The sequence below is a fragment of the Lissotriton helveticus genome, chromosome 6 (genome assembly GCF_964261635.1).
Source record: "Lissotriton helveticus chromosome 6, aLisHel1.1, whole genome shotgun sequence".
Taxonomy (NCBI): Eukaryota; Metazoa; Chordata; class Amphibia; order Caudata; family Salamandridae; genus Lissotriton; species Lissotriton helveticus.
Genome location: NC_136067.1, coordinates 2,051,146,580 through 2,051,170,356, shown reverse-complemented (window position 1 = coordinate 2,051,170,356; position 23,777 = coordinate 2,051,146,580). Strand labels below are relative to the sequence as shown.

The window sequence follows — 23,777 nt, the reverse complement described above, 5'->3', positions numbered from 1 at the left end:
CCGCTGATGTAGCTTGGTGGATTAATGCACCCATAAGGGAGCTCCATGTGTACTGGAGTCTGTAGGTTAGGATTCCAGTTGTCTCCAACCATCCATTCATGCTTCATATGTAGGAGATATAAGCATTATTAACTTGGATCTTATTAAAACACGTTCTTGGAAGCTCGCACTGATTCTCCTTTTAGAATATGTTGAATAAATGCAACAGATGGCCTAGTAAAGTAATCACGTTGAACTTAGTCCTTGCCAAGACTCAGGATAAAATGATTAAAGAACTAACACACCTGAAACATTTCTATACACCCTTGCTAACATTTTCCAACTAACACCGATTCACATTAATAATTGGTGACGTTTCTTCTGTATGGAAAACATACGTTGCAAATGGTAGATTTTAACACACCTAACTACTGGCCATGGCGCACCCCTTGTTTGCAGATCAAGAGGCAGAGGCGAAGAGATTTGGAGAAGATCAGACAATGTGGTGTGCTGGTTTGTCAACCATGTAGCTACCGATTACAGCTTACCCCACCGTGGGACGCCAACCTCGCTATGATATGAGCATGTATTTTAGTGAAACGGATGGAATGGGCTTGGAGACAAGTAACACTACATGAATCGTTCCTATTATTTATTTCGTTTTGGGCAATTGATATTATGTTGACCTATTGCCAAGGAGCAATACTTTACATTACAGTGAAGTCTTGTCACAACACAAGATCTACAAAATGAGGTCTTGTAAATGAAACGTTAAGGTTTGGGTGTTGAATTGAAAACAGATTACAGAAACCAGCGTGAGATGGGATCTTGCGCAAACCAGATGAAACCCCGGTGACTGGGATCAGCCCACCCGCTCCACTGAGTGTTGGATACTGCGCTCTACAAAGTGAAACATCCCTTCATGCCAACACCGGCTGGCTTTGTGGGGCTCAATACATCCCAAGCCGAAGGATGAATGGCCGAGAGGGGGGGGGGGGAGATCGGGTGCGCACCAGAAAGTGCATCTGCCCACTCTGTGCAAACTTTAAAGTGTGTGTCCGTCTGTTTGATTTTTTTTTTTTTTTTACAGATACTACCAGTATGTGGTCGATGATCGGGATATTTTACACCCATTCCCCATATTTTTGTCTATGTACACAATTGCTTCATATGCATTTACAAGGAGATATGGCAATATTACAAGAATCACAAGACACTTTGCTCAAGTGCTGACGCCGGGATTAAAGTTCAAATCATCGGGTTCCAAGGTCACAAGGTCAGTGAATTAGACACTGCTCCAACCCCGTGCAGTGATTGCTCCAAATCAAGCGGCCTCTTTTAATCAATCAACCTCAGAAGCATGAAATGCAGAGCGGACTCGTTAGAAAAGAACAAACGGGTCGTTACCGAAGTGTTCATCTCAACTTCTCAGGATCTCAAATTCTAATATTAACAAGCATTAAGCACGGGCACACGGACATGAGGGGGGGGGGGGGCGGGAACGGGCAAACGGACAGCGGGAGGGGGGCGGGTTAACGGGCAGGAACGGGCACACGGACAGCGGGAGGGGGGGCGGGAAATCGCGCAACCCACCCCTGCAAAGGACAATTCAGAAATGGCGAAAACAAAACAAAAAAAAAGCACCGCCGCATGACGTGGACAAAATGCAAAAAACTGTCGGGAACGCCCACGAATCTGGTCCGGCCATGACGGACAGATCTCTGTTCCAATGGCTAGCCTCAATTTATGGAGCTAGCCAATGGAACAGAGGGGCGGGACATGAGCACACATACTCTAAACATAAGATTTCGCCTGCGCGAAAGGCTGCTTGCGCAGCTTTCGAAAGGCGAAACCTAAAAAAGCACACATAAATGCCTGGACATGGTGACCGCAATCAAATTCAACTGGCCATGGGAAGCCAAGTCCAGGCCACACTACTACACACCACTCCCCATATGAATCCTTCGAAATTTGGAGCAGAGACAAATGGTCACTCAGTTAACCAACTTCCCCCTTGCCCCAGAAATGCAATTAGATCAATAATTCACAAAGGCTGGAAAATATACAAAACATTACATATCTCAAAATAAGTGATGAACAAGTTACTTATCTTCGGTAACGCCTTATCTGGTTGAGACTATCTAGCTGCTGACTCCTTACCTTAGAATTATCCCCTGGCTTCAGACTATTTCTGGAAATTTTTCATGAGCAGTACCCCTGCGAGCCGGTAGGTGGCACTGTTCGGCTCCATGTGGCATCGTCCACGCCGGAAGTGACGTGCGCAGTGCATATACAGGCGCCACCCCAGCAGTTTCTTTTCGTGACGTTCCTCACCAAGAACGCAGAGTCACAAAGAACACTGACCACTGATTTGGAAAACGAGGGCTCTAAAATGAGAACAACCCTGTTTCTACAAATAGGTCTGCAGATTGGGGAGGATGGGTGGCTCGGTAAGGAATATGTAGCTAGATGGTGTCTCTACCAGAAAAGGTGTGGCTCAAAGGGAGCATAGATCAGGAATGCAAGTATGAGATTGAGGTCCCACTGAGGCATGATAAAGGGTGAAGGTGGAAACATATGTTGAAGACCTTTCAGAAACCCATTTACCACAGTGGATTTAAACAGGGATGGCTGATCTGGCAACTGCAAAAAGGCTCAGATGGCAGAAAAATAGCCCGTTAATGTGCCCAAAGTAGAGCCCTGCTGGGCAAGAAAATGAATAAACAGAAGTACTGAGAAAGAGGAGCAGAAAGGGGGTGAACTTGCTTTTCTGGGTAGCTCACTCCGAAACTGCGCTGACTGGCCTGGAAAGAAAAGAACTGACATCAGTATGATAGGGTGGCGCCTATACAGGCACTGAACAGATCACTTCTGGCGCGTACGATGCCACGTGGAGCTGAGCGACGCCACCTAGAGGCACGCATGCGTACTACTCAGGAAAAATTTCCGGATTCAGTATGACACCCGGGGATAATCCTACAGTAAGGAATCTACGGCTAAATTCCACCCCATCCCCCGAATCTGTTCAGATTAGTTCTAATTGCATACACATTTAAAATGCCAAGTCAGCATCAACAAGGGCAATTTCTGTCCCACTTCTGGGGACTCTTAATAAGGTGAGCTGCTGGGCAGAGGATACTCCTCGGCAAAGGGGTTTGGGAATCCAGCCCCCTGTCTGCTATCAAGACCGTAGGGCAGCTCTGGAGTCTGCTTCCGGGCGGAAAGACGTGTCCACCCACTATCACTTTGGAAGGACACCTTAAGCAAGGTGTGGTTTATGGCGATGGTGTTCACTGCAGTGAAGGCTGCACAGGGGACCTTTCCAGGTGGATGGGAGCAGCGTCTGCGAGTCCTTGAAGGCAGGAAGAGCTCTGAGGAGCTCCAACAGAAGCTGAAGATCAGGTGAGAGGACTGTGCCTTTTACACCAACGAATGAACAGTACTCAGAAGGCAGGAAACATCAATAACAACGAGCCGGGCATCACATCACCCCTCTGAAATAGCACCTCTTCAACTGCCAATCTATACTCTTCTTTGCAGCACTACACTGGTCAAAGGTAGTTTAACATCTTAATCTCACAAGTCACATACCAACACCCTTTATGAATCTCAATTTCTTCAGAGTGCCTTTTAAGCATCAAGAGAAAAAGACGACTTTTTAAATACTCAAAGCTAACTGCAGCAGAGAGTTATATATGTGGCCATGTAGGAGACAGGTCAGAAACTCTGAATGGCTGCACTGCAAATGTTTGACCAGTGCTCCATCAGTGTGTCAGACCTGCAGCAATGGGGGGAAAAACAATCACACTAGAAGAAATATCTAAAAGCATGTGCCCCGCTGTCTAATACAATCACTGCAAGAGTTTATATCCCATGGAAATACAGGCGGAAGAAAAATACATATTCAGTTTCAGTTAGTCTTTATTCGATTTGAACAATCATAAAAGACACATAAAATAACAGTATTAAAAATCAAGAAATATCTTTAAAACATCATAAAATCACTAAAATCCCTTATAAAAACATATCAAGTAAAAAAGATATAATACACAGGGTTGGATAGACACCTCAATCTTATGTACAAAGAAATGAATACCAACTACTTCATATCAGATAACATCAGTTACATAGTGCCTGCAGCCTGTTCCTTCTCATGGCCCACGCCCAGCTCCAAAACTTAGCCACGGCAATAACCAGGACCTCACTTGTATCAGTTCTCAGGATACGTAAAGCCGTTTGGCAAGATCCTGTTCCTATTTTAGCACAAACTGGCTTGAGCCATTTATGGCGAGGAACCTTGTATGCAGGACATACAAACAGGACATGCAATAAGGTTTCTTCCTTACAAGAGCAACAGTAGCATTTTGAGTCTTGTACCGTCCCCCACTTATTCGAAAAAGGATTTTAAGGGGAGGGTACCCACTCTAAATTGATGATAAAGCTTCCTGTCGCCAGGACTCATTATGGTATACCAGTAAGCTTCCCGCCTGTAATCAATTTTATGTTCCAAAAAGAGACATGTTAAGGAAGTGGAATTCACCCGAGAAATAGACTTCAAATTAGCCATGTCCCTACATATTCAGATTCTGCTTGAACCTCAGATGGAAGGATATCAACTTGTGATATTTCTGGTATGAGATGCTCATACAGTTTTGCTTTTGAGATTTTTGTATAACAAATGCATACATCCAAGTACTGGAATGGAGATTTTAAAAAAGGATCTGGAAAAGCTTCACAAACGGGTCTTTTGTAATCGCCTTACTCCTTCACATGTTTCTATGAGTGATTTTTCATTTCTGAAAATAAAACCAATAGGGGGCAAGGATTGCTTTTAGAGCTTTCTTTGACCCGATCCTTTCTTACATTGGCTTAAGACTGTAAAACAAGTCTTCTTTAATATTCAATAGTGGACATCGGCATCAGAAGGCGGAAAGCCTTTGTAGGCCCCAAGGAGTTTTAGACATGCAGGATGAGTGCAGTCTCTACCGCATGCACATTTGGACTGAGAGCGGCGCACATTTTTTCCAGCAGCAGGGGTTGTACAGCTGGAAAAGGTTATTATTCTTTTTTAGGTTTCGCCTCGCCGAAAGCTGCGCAGCAGACTTTCGCGCAGGCGAAATCTTATGAGTTACAGTATGGATGTTTGTGCCGCCTCTCTGTTCCATTGGCTAGCTCCATAAATGGAGGCTAGCCATTGGAACAGAGATCTGTCCGTCATGGCCAGACCAGATTCGTGGGCGTTCCCGACAGTTTTTCGCATTTTGCCCACGTCATGCGGCTGTGGGCGTGTTTATTTTTTTTTGGGGGGAGGTTTTTTTTGGGTCATTCCGCCGAAAGAAGTCGTCCTTGGTGAGTGCTTGCTGTCCTGTCTTCCCCCGCCCCCCCTCCCGCTGTCTGTGTGCCCGTTACCGACCCCCCTCCTGCTGTCCATATGTGCCCGTTCCCGCCCCCCCTCCCGCTGTCCGTGTGCCCGTTACCGACCCCCCTCCCGCTGTCCATGTGTGCCCGCTCCTACCACCCGCCCCCCACCACCCCCCCTCGCTGTCCGTGTCTCCGGCATTGTAAAAGCTCGTTTCATTTTTTTGCTCTTTTACGTGTTTTTTTATTTTCACGTTTCTTCTTATTGCCCTTAACACTTTGTTAGGTTCTTTCACGATTTCATTTGTTTCTTTTATGCTCCGAGTACGGCTAATGATTATTATGTACCTGTTTCAATTGCACGTTCATTCACTATATCTTTGATGTACATTTGTTTAGCAGTCTATTGTTTATTCTTTATAACATTGTGCTTTCACACACATGTCATTTACATTTACCGAGTGTGAGACTTGGCCCTTTCCCCAAAATTTTTCGCCCTTTTATTTCCCTTTTTAATCAGAATGCCCTCATGGTAACAACAATGTAAAGGCCTTGGGTGGTGGAGAATGCCCTGTGTAGTTTAAAACTAGTGTTAAAATGCAGGTGTCTTATACCCCTAACATGGCTGCCACTGACCACTGCTGCTGCAGCGGGGTTAGTGGGCGCATTCTAGTGGCTAGGGCCTGGCTGGAACCCTCCAAACAATGTATCAACTTAGCCTGCCAGCCTGCCCACAGGTAGAATGGTGGAACCTCCTAGAACACCCTGGAACCTTCTGGAACAGGTGAGGTGACACCAACTGCCACTGCCAACTGTCAACTGGCACTGTATAAGGAAAGGAAGGAAAACTTTCCTGTCAGAGTGACTATGGGGAAGACCTGGGGAAGAACCTACGCAGGAGGGTCAGGGCAGGGTCTTATGATGCTGGAAATGACAGGGCCTAGAGTGCTGCTTTACAAGTATTGAGGCATCCTGTACCCCCCCACTGACCTAACCCCGCGGCAGGGAACCCCCAGGGACCACTTGAGGGGATTGGTTGAGGAGATCTAACACCAGCCACCAACTTAACCCCCTTCAAGGAAACAAGAAACCAAAGGGCGCAAGAAACATCACGCCAACAAGAAACTAAGCTTCTATTTACAAGGGCGCAAGAAACATCACGCCAACAAGAAACTAAGCTTCTATTTACAAGGGCGCAAGAAACATCACGCCAAGAAGAAACTAAGCCTCTATTTACAAGGGCGCAAGAAACCTAAAGCGCTAAGAAGAAATTAAATCATCACAGGACTTTTGAAGAAGCAAACAGGTATTGGCGCGGTACTGACCCTGCGTTTCCTGATGTCACCTGGGGTCTCCCTTGCTAACCTGCTACTGGGGTGTCACCTGTCCTGTATATCTAGCGCTGCCCTTGCTGACCCTGTGAAGAGCGCTGAAGTAATGGAGGGGGTTGCTGCCTTCTGAAGCGCTATATTTGCCTGAACTGCAGCACCCTGAACTGAATGTTATTAGACCTGCTGGTCTTGCCACCACCTCGTGAGGGCCAAAGCGCTATAGCCCTGCACCCTGCTGTCTGTGAAGCGCTAGAATCCTGGGCGTGATTCCTGCCTGAAGCGCTATATTCTGTGGTGCCCTTCAGCAGAGCTACCTGGAATGAACTGTCTGCCGAGCGCTACCTCTGCTGTGAATTGCCTGCTATATCGTAGCGCTGTGAATCCTGAAAAGCGCTATCCCCCTGAAGCGCTGTGTCACCAAGAACTTCTGTGGCTCTAGAAGTTGCTGCCTTCTGAAGCGCTGACTCCCTGCTCCCCCAACGCTCCTTTGCTGTCCCTGTGAAGAGTGCTGAGGTACTGAAGGGGGTTGCTGCCTTGTGAAGTGCTGTACCTGCAGGGTGCTATTATCTAAACCTGATTGCCTGCTGAAGCGCTGTCCCCAGCATTGCCTGTGGCCAAGCGCTGTCATGTGAGGAACTGAGGTAGTGCCCAGGGAAGCGCTGTAATTTCACTCCAAGCGCTTTCTTGAATGTCCCATAGAAGCGCTGTAATTGTGCCTCCAAGCGCTCTCTTGTAGGCCCCAGAGAAACGCTGTATTTTTGACCTTAAGTGCCCACCTGTTGGCCCCTAAGTGCCTCTAGTGACGTGGAGGCCATTAAGTTACTGTTTATGCCTGAGGACAGGCTTGCCATTCATTAACTGTTTGGGCCCTGGTTCCGGCGTAGGCCTAAAGACATACTGAGTTCATCTGCGATGGCTTAGCCCTGCATAGGGGAGTCCAAGGCATAGTAAAATGCTCATTGAGAATGCTTTACTGAATTGCTTATTGAAATGTTCACCTTAATTAACAGAAATGTTTTACTAGTCTAAAGCAAGGCCTGTGCTTGCTTAATGAGATGTTGCTCTCTAGCAATGAGTAATGTTCTATTTATAAGTTACTTAATGAAATGCCTATGCCTGATTCCTTCCCTGTAATGTTTACTCCTGATTAGGGGGATGTTACCTATGATTGGGGAAGAGTTTTGAAGTGGTTATTCCTGCTTGGAACCAGGATTATTCTGAACTATAGAAGTTTTATTACACCCCTGCCCCAGTGTTATAACCTCTACTTATTTACAGGAATACTCTTGGGTGCTGAAAGGTTTATGCCTGCTTAATGTAGGAATTAGAATGTTGATCCTGGCCTGGGGGTGGAAACGCCAACAGCTGCATAATGAACTGTGTCTGCTGACTAATGAAACATTTATTCATGTTGGTTGAAAGGTGGAGCACATGCCCACAGTTATGGAGTGAGGTGCTCCTTGCTTTAAAGAAATGTTTACATTTACTAAAAGGCTTTACATGCATAAACCAAGTCTTCTAAGCTCAGGCTTGCCTGTTAAAAATGGTTATCTCTGCCTTGAAGAGTTGTTAACTGTTGATTGCTGAGTAGGGGAACGTTAATGCTATAAGGATCTAGTTACACTGCCTAATGAGATGTTTTATCCGCAGTGGCGTGTTTTTATTCCTGCCATAGGAGTTTCATTCCTGCCTAAGGAAATGGTTAATGAAATGTTTTACCCTCAGTGAAGTGTTTTACTTCTGCTAAACTGATTATCTCTATTGCAGGAAATGTTTTACCTGTAAGCTCCTGATTAATAGGGGGAAGGCCCTGCCTGTTCAGGCATCAGGTAATAGGATGGTGTGTGATGCCTAAAGAAATACTTTATGCCTAATGAGAGGTGTTGACCTCATTTGAGGCAATGTTTACTCCTGCCCAGGGAAGGGTCTCATACCCCTGCTATAACAGAGATCTACTTACACCTGCTCAATGTAGGGATTTCTACTTCCCTGATGGAATGTTGGTGTAGCCCTGATACAGTTAAACCTGCACAAGGGGATGGTTACCTAGATTGCAATGTTTTCTCCTAGTTAGTGCTGGCTAATGCAATGGTTAGCTGGGCCCAATGAGAAGTTCTCCCAAAGGGATGCCCAACCTTGTTATATGGAATAATTATTCTTAATGAAATGTTTAATTCCTATTACAGGAGGAGAGTTACGTCCACATACTTTTGTGGCAAATGAAATGTTTCATATTTAAGGAAATGTTTGAACTACACTTAACGAATTGTTTATTCCTACAGCGGGGAGATGTTTCTGTTATGGAACTGTCCCTTTGTTTACCTGAGGAAATGGATATTGATGCTTAATGCAGTGTTGTTCTTATGATTTTGAGATGTATTCCTTTCAGGTACTGACCAAGAAGCAAGGCGTAGGTCGGGCCTGTGTCCCACTAAAAATGTATTTAACTATTTATTGATCCAATATTTAATATTTATTGCAGAACGGATATTTATTCATCCAATATTGATTGCAAGTCTTGAGACACATGTATTTTAAATGAATTTATGATTTCCCTGATCCTGCTCTATCTATCTGATTATTTATCTTAATACAAATCACTTGTTTTTATACAAGCTCTGGAGTGGAGTCATTTATTGCGTGCCCAGGTTTCTGTCTCAGTGTGAGTGTGTGCTGCATGATCGCTTAACACATGTGCTTTCGGATGCCTACCCGCTCGTGCCATGCTACCCTAGGGGACTGGTGACCCCAGTTCCAACACCGAGTTTACTGGCTCACCCTTATTTTGAAAACTTTATTGACAATTGTATGCTTTCCGGCGCATCTAATCACGCCGCTTTCTTTGTTTACCTTTTCGTACGATCACTACCCTTTCTCTACGTCTTTAATTGGGGCTGTAAACGGAGCATGCGCATAACACTTGGCGTCTTCTGACCTCGCCGGTACATGGTTCGGTCTTTACCTTTGAACACGGGGCTTCCCTTTCTACGTAGTTGGTAAGTGTTACTCGTTGAGGTTGACATCATGTTTAGTGTTTAACCACGTTTTTGGTAAGCTATGTAATGTTTACACCCCAATATACTTGCTAACAGTGGTTCTTTAATTTCGATGCACACCTGAGGCTACCACAGCACAACCGTTACTCACGTGCCCTCTTTGCATGAGTGGTTAATCGAGTCTCTTGTACTCCTCACTACTTGTTTTAACCGCTCCTACACATGCACCTTTCATATTTAAAGTGAGTCCACGTTTTCTTGCACGTTTAGTATTACTTAGTATTCGTCACATGTCCTTCTTCTTTTCCTTTCACAATCTTCAATGCTCTGACACAGGAAGTTGGCTACGCAAAGAGTTGGACATGCAAGTTAAACGGACCCGTGTGTGTACTTCTCTGCTTTTATTTTTTAATCGCGGGCTGCCTACGTTTGAAGTCAGTGTTATATTTGTGTGTCTCGTTTTGTGCGTTTTCTCTTCACCTGTGTATATTTCTACGCACGTGTTTCTCTTTCCGTTTGTATTTCTGTATGCTTGGGTGTATATGCATCTGTGTGGTAAGGTGTCCATGCCAGTATTTATTTTTTGTGTTTTGTTTTTCTCTGTGTTTGTGTGGGTTGGCGTGTACATATTGCTGCTTTTTTTCATTTACGCACTGAGGGTCGAAGGGTATATATGTAATAATATATTTCAGTGCGCTCAAAGTGGATTGGAAAAAATACATACAAAGTGTAATTTTTGTGTGTGCGCGAGGGTGGAATGGGTAATCACACAAATTATAATATGTATGTGGGCGGGGGTGGAATGGGTAGTCACATAAGTGTACTATGTGTTTGTGTGGTAGTCACACAGATGTACTATGTGTGTGTGGGCGGGGTGGAATGGGTAGTTACACAAAGTGTAAATGTGTGTGTGTGTGTGTGGGGCTCTGTTGGTGTGTGTGGGCCTGTGTGTGTGTGTGGGTCTGTGTGTTTTTTGTTTGGCATTTGGCAGAGATTAAACTATTGGCATTGTAAATGACAATGCCATTTATTTATCTGTTTTCAAAACCAACACATAAATACAAATTGTCATTCACAATGCCAATAGCTCAAACTTTTCAAAAGGCGAAACCATTGCATTGTAAATGCTTGTTTAAAGATGGGAGAACACGGACTAGCATTTGTGAAGTAGACAGGTTGGTTCATCAATACGCAACATGTTGCTTCCTGTGCTTTATGGACAAGGCAGACTTGGTTTGGAAAGTTTGTACACATATCCCCGCTTTTAAATGCGGCAACAAACAACAAGGTGATGGATCAAATGCTTGAATAAATCCCAGCCACTGCTGTGTGCTTGGACCACATTCGAGTCCATCGTTTTTTGCCTATCATGCCACTTTAGATAGAGACGAGTCTTATGCAAATCAACAGGGGTCCTTAACTTTTTAAATTATTTGGACCCTCACTTAATGATTACTGAGATTCGAATACCCCCCTTCTGAATCATTATTGGAATCTGGGGACCCTCACTGAGACATTACTGGAAGCCGGGAATCGCGGCCTAATCAACTTTGAGGATTTGAACTGCAAAACAATGCACCAAAGTACATTCACAAGCTTGCATCAAGCAAATACACAAATGAAAAATATTTTATTCAAATTACAAACACAAACAATCTAGATTTGAAACAGAAAGGTTGAAGCGTCTCTAAATTCAGATTAGCCACCCATCGTTCATATTATATTCTGTTTTATGCACTTGCCCTGCTCCAATGAATCTGAAGATATCCACTTAATTTTTAGCCTCGAATTTCAAATTATTTTACATTTTCAGACTGTGTAAACATTGTCAGTGTTGCTTGTTTATTTATATACATTTTATTAAACTGCTATTAGCTGGTCTAAGCAGTTGAAGTTAAGGGTTTTGTTAAGCGCTCGATCACCGCTAGGGAAGGATGGCTCCGGGGGTGGGCAGGGAGATCACTTAGGATGAGAAAGCACGGGAAAAGAGGAAAGTTTTGAGAAGTTTACGAAAGTCAGGATAGGTAGGAATAGACCCGATAGAGAAGGGAAGGGCATTCCAAAAGGGGGGGCCAAGGTAGAGAACTTCATGCCACCAAATTTTTTCCTCCTAAAGCGAGGAACACATAGGAGGATTTGAGAGGAGGAATGCAGGTCTCTGTTGGGGACATAAACTTTAATTTTTGAGTTGATAAAGGCTGGCGCTGCGCCGGCCTGGGCCAGGAAAAAGGTGCAGCCCATCTTGAATAGAGAACGTTCAAGGATGGGTAGCCAGTGAAGGGTTTTTAACAAAGGAGTGACGTGATGAAATTTAGGAGCCTCTAAGTAGGTGTTGCAGACACCCAAGGGTCCGTAGATCACAGGGTAGGCACCCCTTGCTTAGACTCTGCAAGCATCTTCTTATCACCTTTTCTTTCTGATCTATAAAATAATACCATGGTGAACAGGTGCAGACAAAACAGGAAGCGAAGCATACCCTATGCACATTAGAAAAGGCTGTGAATTACAACCTTAGGCCTCATTAAAGGTAGGCCCATAAATTCCAAGATGTATGGTAACTCCTATTTCAGGATGGACCGTTCCCACGATGAGAAGGTAAGCACTGATTTCCATATGGCAGGCCTGTCTAGAGTGGCATGGTGGGTGGAGAATGATGGACTGGAATTCAACCCGAGCGATCACCGGTAACTGATAGTAATCCAAGTATTCCATCCATCACCTTGTTTGTTGCATTAAACCTTGAATCTAAAAAGTCTTTGTGGGACTCGACAATTAACCTCTTCCACGCTCATGACGGCTCTCGGCCGTCATGAGTCACGGTGGGCGTGTGCTGATGACAGCCGGGAGCCGTCATGACCACACCCGTGATCGGAATGTTTAGCACTGCGGCGGAATTCGCGCCGCAGTGATGAGGTTAACTCTGCCTAAACAAAACTGACCATCTTTGGGACAATACTTTAATGCAGTGGTAAAAAGCATGCCATGAAGTTTAGCTGTCATGGTAGGTATGGGCATAAAATTAGTGCTGTAACAAGACTCTTATATGGCACCTAACCTCAACACTCATGTTTAGGTGCGGCTCAATTTACATATTTACATTAGCTATCCTTGCAGTAGAGCTCCATCTAGATTACTGTTAGGTCTGTATATATATTTAATACACTGCACGCTGGTAGAAGAGTATACGTTCAGGCGGGAAACGGCATTGACAACGCAGACGGAATCATTCGCTCTGTTACTACTCAAACGTTACCAAGCTTGACTTAACCACGCATATGCCTTTACCACACATATGCGTGGTAAAGGTAGTTAGCGGTCTAGATTCAGAGCGGATGGGGGAGGGATGAAAGGAACAGGAAGGATCGAGCGGCAGCTTGGTGAGTAGTGCTGGGAAAGTTTTTGGGCTGGGGGCTGGGCTTCAGGGCAGGGGCCAGGTTTTAGGGCACAGGGTATAATCTTTACCAATCAAACCCTTTACAACAAAATTTTGGGTAAAGGCACAGGTGGTAAAGACACATTCGGGACTAAGACAGCGTTATGGCATGCAATATCATTGCATCGTGGTTCCTTCATAGAACAAGTCCAGACATGAGAAGCGTGTGGATTCCAAACAAATATACACCCTCACCTCATCACGATTTCTAACTCTATGGAGAGACATATGGATAACCCTTAAAAGTTAACAGCAACAGAACAAAAGGCTGACCAGGGTCAAGCACATCCATTCCCTTTCTACAATCTATTTATAGATGGTGCAATCGCTTCCCGCACCCGCCGTCCGGAGATGTAGAGAAGGACAAAATGTTCAGGAGTATGGAAGGTGCACTTGATGCGAAGTCAATCAAGCAGGCCATTTTTGTCCAAAATATTGCTTTTATGAAGTTAATCATGAAACTGGCACACAGCATCGAGTGCACCATCCATATTCCTCAACAAAAGCTTAAAAGTTGTCTATGGCCAAGCGAAAAATGGTAAACTATGCCAATGTTTCAACAACTCGGATCATAGAGCCGTATTTGGAAGGGATTACAAACCAGACACATCTCCATTGGCTTACTCTTTTTAGACAATGCACTTTAAATCTGCCCCCCTTCTTCGGGGGATGAAATCAGATTTTACCTCTGTGGGGTTGTGACAACCTCTATTCAAAGCAGTAGTCATTAAACTTTGTTTTGCTCCTTATATCAAGAGCCAAGACGCCATCTTCTGGTGCCATTACTACAAAAGGATATGGTGAGACCGCATAAGAAAGGGCTCATCTTTTTGCAGTCCCTAGGATCCCTTGAAATCTGCTTTGCAGTACTAAGTTTTATAGAAGCAGCTTTTTATATACCGAGACTGTTGTCACCGCTGTCTTGGATGAGCTTAAGGGAAGGGCCGACTCCAATCTCCCCCAGGCGTTGGTGCTCCTCGACTTGTCGGCTGCGTTTGACACGGTTGACCATGCCATTCTTCTCGACCGTGTCAGCGCAGCCGGCATCAGGGGGGTAGCACTCTCCTGGCTGAAGTCCTTCCTCCAGGACAGGTCCCAGGCAGTCCAGCTTGCCGGTTTCTCCGCTCCCCCCCGCCCTCTTGTGTGTGGGGTTCCCCAAGGTTCCTCCCTTTCCCCTCTTCTTTTTAATCTTTATATCTACCCTCTTATTTTCTCCCTCCGTGAGCTGGGGGTCTCCGTGTACAACTACGCCGACGACCTCCAGCTCAACTTTGATCTCTCTACTCCTGACTCCTCCTCCTTTTTTAGTTCCACTTTAGTCTTTATTTCGGACTGGATGATCACGAACCACCTCAAATTAAATCCCGACAAGACGGAGCTTGTCCTCACTGGTGGTCCCTCTAATCCCTGGTCCCCAACTTACTGGCCCCTTTCTCTTGGTACCCCCCCTCTTCCAGTCCCCTCAGTTCGCACTCTAGGCATCAAGGTCAGCAATGACCTCTCCATGCATTCCCAAGTTAGCTCCGTAATTTCATCTTGTTTTTTATCCCTCCGTCTTATCCGTAAAATCTCCCGTTTCATTTCCACCGATGCCCTCAAATCCATCATTACAGCCCTCATCACCTCCCGCCTCGATTACGGGGACGCCCTCTATTCCGGTATTCCCGCCTTCGAAATGCGCCGGCTTCAGGCCATCCAAAATCAGGCCGCCCGGCTGATCTTTCACCTCCCCAAATTCTCCCATATCACGCCCGTCCTTAAGTCCCTTCACTGGCTTCCTGTACGCTTTCGCACTTCCTTTAAATTAGCTTGCTTAGCCTTTTTAGCTTACACTCATTCCGCCCCTCTTTTTATCGCTTCTTTGATCACTCCCTATACTCCTTCTCGCACTCTTCGTTCATCTTCTCAACTCCTTCTTCAAGTCCCCCGCTACCGTAAAGCCCGTATCGGTGGCACCCGTTTCTCGGTTTTGGCCCCCCAGTTTTGGAACAGCCTTCCATTATCCATCCGATCGATCCCTACTTACCCTACTTTCCGAAAAGCTTTAAAAACTTTTCTTTTTCTCCAGGCCTTCCCCGGTTAGTCCCTCCGGTTGCAGTGCAGAATCCGTTTCCCCCCCCCCCCAGCGCCAGGAAGCCGCTTGGCCACAGCGCGCTTAATCAAGTTTCTTTTCATTTCATTTCATTATATCAGGAGGAGACAAAAGTTATATTTAAGACTGTGTTAAACCGTTTCGCCCTGGCTATATTTTTATCTAATTATGTTATTTTGATATGTACAATACTGAATGTGGATGTTTACTGATGTTTTAATATTGTATTGTGTTTTATGGCTTTTTGGCAAAATAAAGTTTATCTTGACTAACAGAGACATACGGGCAGATTTTTATTTTTGAAATGTATGTATGAAATGTATCTCTTCCCTTGTCCGCTCCTCTTCCCACCCCCTCTCAATCCATTCATTTTTTCTCACTCCCCCTCTCTATCCTAACTTATAATATTCACTTTCCACTTAATGTTATCTCGGTTTCTTTGCCCCCTTAGCCCTGTTGAATGCATTGTCATACTGTAACTCTTTTTCGCTTAATTGTTAAATTTATCTCATTATGTTCACCATCCTTGTAAAGCGCTCAGATACTCTTGGGTCCAGTAGAGCTATATAAAACCTTTGAAATAAATAAAATAAATAAATATGCAGTGCGAACTTGACACAAATGTATTGGAGCACTTTATATGAGCACCAGTTAGTTACATTACACAAGAACACCTTTTTTTTTTTAGGCACAGGGAGTTTAAGTGATTTGCCCAGATTCAAAGAATGTTGAGCTGACGCTGAGACTCAAACCTGGTTCTCCAGTTCCAAAGTCAGCAGATTTGACCGTTATACCACATCCTGCCACACAGACTTTCACGGTATGAGAAACAATGGTCCAAGACAAAAGACCATACATGAAATCAATATATACTTAGAATCTTTTTTTTTTAATTCTATGAAAAACCATATAACTGAGGTAATATGATGGAGTGACTGATTAAAACTCCAGCTTTCAAACTCTTGTTTTTCGGTCGGTTGTTGCACATATCAAAAGTCAGTGAAGCAGATTGATACTAAAGAGCCAAAGGTCTAGAGGCTCCAAAAGATGTAAAAATAATGTTTAAAAGTACATATTGATTTCATGTATGATCTTTAGTCTTGGACCATTGTTTCTCATACCATATATAACCAAGGTCCACGACCATCTATTGGGTCACCCCATATTCAATAATGGACACAGACTTTCACTGCAGGTCTGCTGAAATACCGTGAGGGGAATAAAAACCGATAGAGCAGTAGTTTGCCCCATGCCCCACAAACAGTTTTCCCACCCTGTCCAGAGTTCTGCAAAACGTCAGACGGGATAATGCTTGTGAGTGATAGTACTGCATTGAAAAGCTGCACGATTTCTCGCCTCCCCCATGCAGGTTTCTCCCTCGCCCCCCTGTTGGGTCTCCCCCTGACCCAATGCTGCCTCATTCTAAAGCAGGCTTCTCCAATGAGCAGCTCCCCACCTGCCTCTAAGGAGCTCTCCTGTGTTCAGCCAGGCATAGTAAATTAAAGGATTTTGCTTGACTGAATTAAGATATGTATATCAAAACCGAAACAGGTATTTGCGACACAAATGTGTGTATTTGCATGACTCATCATAACCTAATGTTAAGAGAAAAATATTTTAAATGCTGATAAATCATGCGGCATAGGAAAGACTTATTACTAATATGATAACCTGGGTGCCAGGGAAGTATGTATTACCCATGCAGCGGCAGTCCAAATTGATAAAGCCTTTTTACATTACAGCCGGCAGTCTTTTGCGAGAAACAGAGGTGCTCACTGCTGTCAATAATGCATGGGGTGGCCACTAATGTAATCGTGCCAGATGTGGTCACTATTACTACACTAATAATATTTAATAGTATTTCAGGATTTGTAAACTTTTAGAAAACAAAATGCAGTGGTATAAAAAAAACTATATATCAAATGGACAAAAGTAATATAAAAACTTGTGTACAAGCCCCAGTAATGTATTTAAAATGTTACACAATACCCTATGAAATATGCCTTTATGTTTTGCAATGGTCCATTGCTTAATAAAATTATATTCATGAAAGGTAAACAAAGCCTCAATATTCTCATTCCTATAAGTGCTGTTTGTTGGCTGCACGCTTCAGAGAATACCTTTATTAATGTCTCCCTTTTTAATACAGAATTTGTTTTCAGCAAAGCATTGGTTTCTTTTCTGAAATTATTAACTATATTCCAGTAATTAGCGCTTGTTTTACTACACAAAAAAACATCAAATGGCACACTATATTGCTTACATTTTCAATAAACATTTCCTCGTTTTACAAAATAAACTTGTTTAAACTGTCCTCAAATAAACTTGTAACACATACAAACCACTTGGCCGCCTGCCTTATGGTTTCACCCAGCTTTAGGGCAAGAGCTTTATGTCGTCACGCCATAAACACGCATAATAGACGTTAATGCCTTACACTGATCCGCATTTCAGTGGCCACCATTCCCCACTAATGAAAGTGTTACCAGGGCCTTATAAACTAAGCAAGCGACGAAAAGGCCAACACATTTCTACATTCCTACAGCGCGCTCAAAATGAGCCAAGTCATCTCTCCGAGCTTCCTGCCTCTGAACATGTTAAATGATTTGGGGAAAAATCCTTAGTGCCCATGTCATACCCCAAGGCATTGGGATGACTTGCTCACTTAGTTCAGGAGACACAAATAACTTTCTGTGACTAATGCAAGTCCAACAGAGCGTGCACACATTCACAGTTGCAAAACCCAGTAATTGGCGTTGTTTTTTCCTTAGTCAAGATTGGAAGACATGAAAACAGTTTATGTAGCAATTTTATGGAACATTTGCACAACACACGTAAATTAAAAATAAAAACGGATGACAGCAAGGGCCTGAGACAAGGCTTCATTCAAGAACACACGAGCAGGCCGTATGAATCACCCTGCAACTTCCCCAACCCACAAGTCCGATATGTTTCAGCGGCTGGGTCACCGTAAACTGCATCTAAAGAAGGCAACAACACTCCACCTAAAGTAGCCAGGGGCTCACGAAATATGCACATATTGTAAATAGAAACTGGGATTTCCTCGCTCCAACTTATAGCTAGAAATGTTTTCAACAAGGCGACGTCACACAACTCTGTCCTTGGAAATTAAGGTTAATTATCGCCATCATTGCTGCACTTTAACAGAGCTGGGTCTCCCTGCAGAGGGTGGACTGGCGGGTTGGCCCAGGTGTGACAATGTGAGGGTGCAAACAAATGCAAACAGTGTGAACATCCGGAAAAGGTGGGGCACAGGGGGGTCATGGCAGAGGTGTAGCGAATAGGGCGGTCGAGTGATGAAAATTGGTGCAAGGGATGGGTGCAAGGTCACAAAGGGAAGACGGCTGGTTGGGTGGATTGACAGGTGGCTGGGTGGATTGACAGGTTGAGGGAGTTGCAGACAGGGTAGAGCAGGGTCATATGGCCAAGAATTGTGGCACAAGTAACAGACGAGCATATAGTACGAATGAAGGGGGCACAAGTAAGAGACAGGGGTTTAGAGTAGGAATTAAGGCTGGCACAAGCACTGTGGGGTGGAGGTACTGCGAGGAGGGTGGTACAGAGAGAATATAAATGGCACAGACTGGAAGGAGGGTGGTGGTGCTGGAGAGAGGGCGGGTGGCAGTGCGAGCAGAGTGCAATGGGCACGGAAGGTGGAATGGACCACCAGGAGGGTGCTGCAGGAATCTGGCCATGTACAGGGAGTGGTGGTGCTGTAGGCAGGAAGGTGAACATCACAGGGATGATAGATGCAGGGGGACAGAAGCAGGGTGATATGGAAAAGGAGGGCTGTATAGACAAGAGGGGGTACAAGGAGAAGCACCGCAGATGTGTTAGACAGACAGACGGGAGGACACGATGCAATGCGGTTTGTGGTGATCGGACAGGCAGGAGGGGGGGAGAAGAAAAGTGATGGGTAGAGTGGTGCAGATCTGAGTCAGGAAGGAGAAAAGGGAGACAGGCCAAATGGAGGGGAAGGGTTAAAGCAGGGCGGTGGGTAGGAAGATCCTACAGGCAGGTAGGAGAGTGCAGCACGTGTAACAGCTGTGCGAGGAGATGGTGCAAAGGCCAGGGCGGCATTGACAGCACAGGGGCACCCCCAGCAAGGGGCTATAGTAGGGCGACCAGGCGTCCCAGGTTTTCAACAGCTGGCCCAGCAGATTTAGGGACATTTAACTCATGTCCCGTTTTGGTGTATTTTATGTTTTGCAAGGATAGTTAGCAGCTATTATAAGAAAGAGTTTTAATTAACAGCCATGCTACTGGCTTTAAAAATTGAATTTTATTTATGTTCTCACTGCGCTTCTGAAATTCTCTGCTGAGCAGCGCTGTCATTCTGTGCACTCGGTTGAAGCAACATTTCAGTCCTTCTATTTTTGTGGAATGTCCCGTTTTTTTGCTTTAAAATTCCGGTTACCCCTAGGCTATAGAGATATTGGGGCTACAGTATTTAAAGGGAAGGGGCGGAACAGGCAGTAGAAGAGGGGCAACCAGGGCAAATGGGGCCCCTGCAAATAAATGCAAGCGGGCAAAGGAGATGCATTGGGTGGGAGGCCTGTGAGGGGTGCAGATAGAGGGGGAGCCTGGCCCCGCAGAGGGGGGGGGCAGACAGGAGGATGCTCATGCACCGGAATGATGGGGGGCAGAGTAAGAAGAGGGGTGACAGGCACGAGAGATGCAGGACGACAACAAGGAGGACCGCCAGCTGGACACAGGGGGCGCGGGTGACAGCCCCCGCGGACAGACAGCAGGACAGCCAGATAATAAATAAATAAACAAACAGAGTAAAGCAGAGGGGTGAGAGGAGCCCCCAGGGACCCAATCACTCACCACGTAGGAGGACCCGCCCTCCCCGCTGCGGGTCTCGGTCTCCGGGATGGAGAAGTGCATGTCCCCCCCTGGTCTCGCGCACCCCGCGCTCCTCTCGCTCCAGGCACGGCAGGCGCACCCTCTCCAGGCACGGCACGCGCCGTCTCGCGCCTGAGCCCCGCCCACACACCTTCCCCTCTCCTGGCTGGAACGCGCCGGGCACCCCTGGAGCAAACAACTTCTCGCCACTAACTTCCGGTCGCCATCTTGGATCGGGAAAGGAGGCCTTCAAGGCAGAGGCGGCGCGGGCCCAGCGGAGGCGGTTTATGAACGTTAACTGCACAAGAGATAGTGTTCGCAGCGAAGAAGCGGGTCGTGAACATACTGATGTGTTATCTTGCAGGCACATTGTGCCTTTCGGAAACAGTTTGTAGTGTTGTATCATAACATTGTGGGTCTACAAAATAAAGATAACAAGTGTTTGACCCGTGAAAACAGTATAAATGTGTGTTGCATGGTAGCCATTGTCGAATCAGGCAAAATCTTAAAGGCCGTATGATTTATCACCGCTTTATGCGTTCTGTCCATACGGCCTGACTTTAACATGGCGTCGACGGAATTTGTCCCACCCGCTTCACAAACTTAGTTATAAAAGCCGAAAGGGGGGCGATGTGTACTTGCTTTTGTGGGAATGCCTGGGTTGTCGCATGCTTGTGAACGCTCTAGACACTTACGTATCACAGTGCTTTACATAGCTGCTAAGTTTTCAGATAAAGATATATGTGACATTTTCTCTCTAACCCAGGGCTTTAAGTGGGCCGGGTCCTGCTGGTGCTCAGCACAAGTAGCTCTTAAAAGCAGGTGCAGAGACAGGTCCCTACCGGGCTCCCTGTTTTTACATTCAAGGTGGGGGATGGGGGAAAGCTTAACTCTGCAATACTAGTACCACCCATCACTGCTTTTGATGTAACTTCAAAGAGACTAATTTTTCAGTTTTATATAGCGCAAACATGAGCACCAGTTACATTACACAAGGACGTATTCATGTTATGAATCATAGGATGTTGGGCGTGGCTTGAGCGCCGAGGGAGATGGCGGCGTGAGCTCGGAGCTCCGTGCGTCTTCCCCACGAGAATCCTGAAAGGAGGGCCGACGAGTCCGTGTGTGCCCCGGCGCCGGTAGAGTGACCAGCGGTGACCAGTTTGCCGAGGTTTGGCGGCCGGCGACGTCTCAGCGCCGTGTGCGACAGCCGACTGCTGCGGCCGCTGGAGCGGAGGGGAGGAAGGCGCCGCGCAAGATGGCTGCCGCGGCGGAGCCCTGAAGAGCGGTGGGCTGGGCAGCGGAGCGCACTGCCGGCGCACATAGAGGAGGCGCGGTCGCCACCGACGGCGGACCCCACGCGGCGAGAGACGGTCCTTGAACCCCGGCTGCGGTGAGCGGCAATTGCGGGAGCGGCTGTGGAGGACTGCCCGGGTGAGCCGCCACGGGCGACGCTTGCGGCCAGACTCCTTTGCTGAGGAGGTGGGACCCGGATCTTCATCCCAGCCCTGAGCGCCACGAGAGCCGGCAGGTGAGCGGGGACGGCCGGAGAGGGGGCTCACAAGAGACGGAGCACGGCGCTGTATGGGTTGGGCCCCCCCCTCGCCCCAGCAACAGTGACCCGAGGAGCACAGGGGGGCATACCGGCGGAGCCTGTGGGCCGGAGAAGGGCCTTTAGCGGAGCCGGCCTTCCGGTGGAATGACCAGCCCACCGAGCCGCTCAGGAGCGGAGTGACCTTTCCTCCGCGGTACACAGGGTCGTGCACTGCGGCGGAAGCTGCCTCTGGGGCGCAGTGTGGATGCGGTAGGGCCCCATTGCACGCAGCAACTAGCCACGTGGTGGTAGCCCGGGGACAGGCGACAGCCAAGTACGGCGTGGGCGAAGAGGCCGGCTGATATGGGGAAGCCAGGAGCCAAGGTGGTGGAAGTGGCGAAATCGGATGCAGCAGAAGGGGGCCCCGCTGAACAAACTGACCTGCAACGGTTGCAAGATAAAATATTAGACGCCATAACGGCCACTAGAAACGCGCTGCATGACGATATAGCGCAGGTGGCGACGGGGCTGGGCTTGCTCCGAGCGGACCACGACAAGCTGAAGGACAGGGTCAAGGAGGCGGAGGTGGTGCTCGACGATCTGGCGCCGGCACACAAGGCGATGGAGAGTAAGCTGACCGAGGCCCTGGACCGTATACGCACCCTAGAGCGGCGGGCGGAGGACGCAGAAAATAGAAGCCGACGCGGTAATGTGCGGATCGTAGGCGTGCCAGAGGCGGAGGGGACGGGGGACATGGTGGCCTACATGGAGGACTGGCTGAAAACAGTGGTGGCCCCGGAAGGGCTCTCGCCGTTCTTCACCCTGGAGCGTGCCCATAGAGTCCCCTCGGGACCTCCCAAGCCTGGGCTCCCACCCAGACCGATCATAGCCAAGGTGCTGCACCACAAGGACAGAGATTTGCTCCTGCGGAAAGCTCGAGGGGATGGCCCTTACCAGATTGCGAACAGTAGAGTCACGCTTTTTCCGGACTTCACATTTGAGACGCAGAAACAACGGGCCTCCTTCCTCACGATCAAGAAGGAGCTGCGCAGTGAAGGATTGGCCTACTCCTTGCTTTTCCCGACCAGGCTCAGAGTGGTGGTAGACGACAAGGCGATGTTCTTTGCTACGTCGGCGGAAGCCTGGGACTGGTGGGAATCATACAAGGCCGGGACTGACGGCGCCAAGGTGAGAGAGGAGCGGGAGAAGGAGCGGGAGCGGTCGCCCAAACGGCTGAGGAAATCGAGGAGGCTATGGAATCGAGGGCGGGGGAAGTTGGGTCCGACAACATCCCAAACTGAGGCGGAACGGCAGGCCGCGCTGCTGGAAGTGGAGAAGCTCGGACGGGCGGAGGGACCCGGGTCTAGAGGGGCCATGGACTCGGACACTCTTGTATCGGCCTCTGGCTCGGAGTCGGATCTTTCGGGGACTCACCGCGCGGAGGGACCGCTGGTGACGCCGCAGACGGCGGACGAGATCCTGAACATATGAACTGCTGGCACTGCTATGTGGGTAATGTTTGAAGGGCTGCGAGGGGAACCATTGCCTATGCGCATTGCGGGGGTCGGGGCACACCAAGGGGCTCAGGGCTGAATGGTTCTTGGGAATTGGGGAGGAGGCGGGGAGCTGGGCGGCGCGGCCCCCCTTTGGACGAAGCCGCGCTCCGTAGGCCCTTAAGGCACCCACAGCTACGGCTGTGTAGTTGAGACCTGGGTCATCAGGTGTGGGAGTTTGGATGGGGACTGATATCTCGGTATTGGGGCCTGTTCTGGGGGAGGGGGGGGGCTCCACAGTTGGGGATTGTTTATCTTTTTCGGAATTGTTGACCCTGGGTGTACCATGGGAAGGGCTGTTGGGAAGTTTTGTTCTGTTCAGGGGGGGCACCACCACCGTCGAAGGGCTGGAGCTGGAGGAAGTGTTTCGACCGGATTGCTGGGACAATGGCTAATGTGCATGGGTTGACCTGTATTACTTGGAATGTCCGAGGCCTACATACTATGCAGCGCAGACACAAAGTACACGCCTTCTTAGTGCGCAGGGGGGTACACATTGCGATGCTGCAGGAGACGCATCTTACACGACAAGAGGGGGCGCGCTGCAAAGGCGATGGCGGGGACAGGTTTATTACACGAGCTACTCGGCCTATGCGCGGGGAGTGCTCATTTGGGTTAGAGCAGGCACACCT

At 47.3% G+C, this 23,777-nt stretch overlaps 1 protein-coding gene across 1 annotated transcript in view; it reads right to left on the bottom strand.

Moving 5' to 3' along the window:
• Positions 1-20,239, bottom strand: part of SNX17 (sorting nexin 17) — a 225,263-nt gene extending 205,024 nt beyond the window's left edge. The window contains exon 1 of the mRNA XM_078650105.1: positions 20,041-20,239. Within this exon, the coding sequence (XP_078506231.1) occupies positions 20,041-20,100 (60 nt within the window). The 5' untranslated portion in view covers positions 20,101-20,239. The remainder of the gene's footprint in view (positions 1-20,040) is intronic.
• Positions 20,240-23,777: the final 3,538 nt, after the last annotated feature.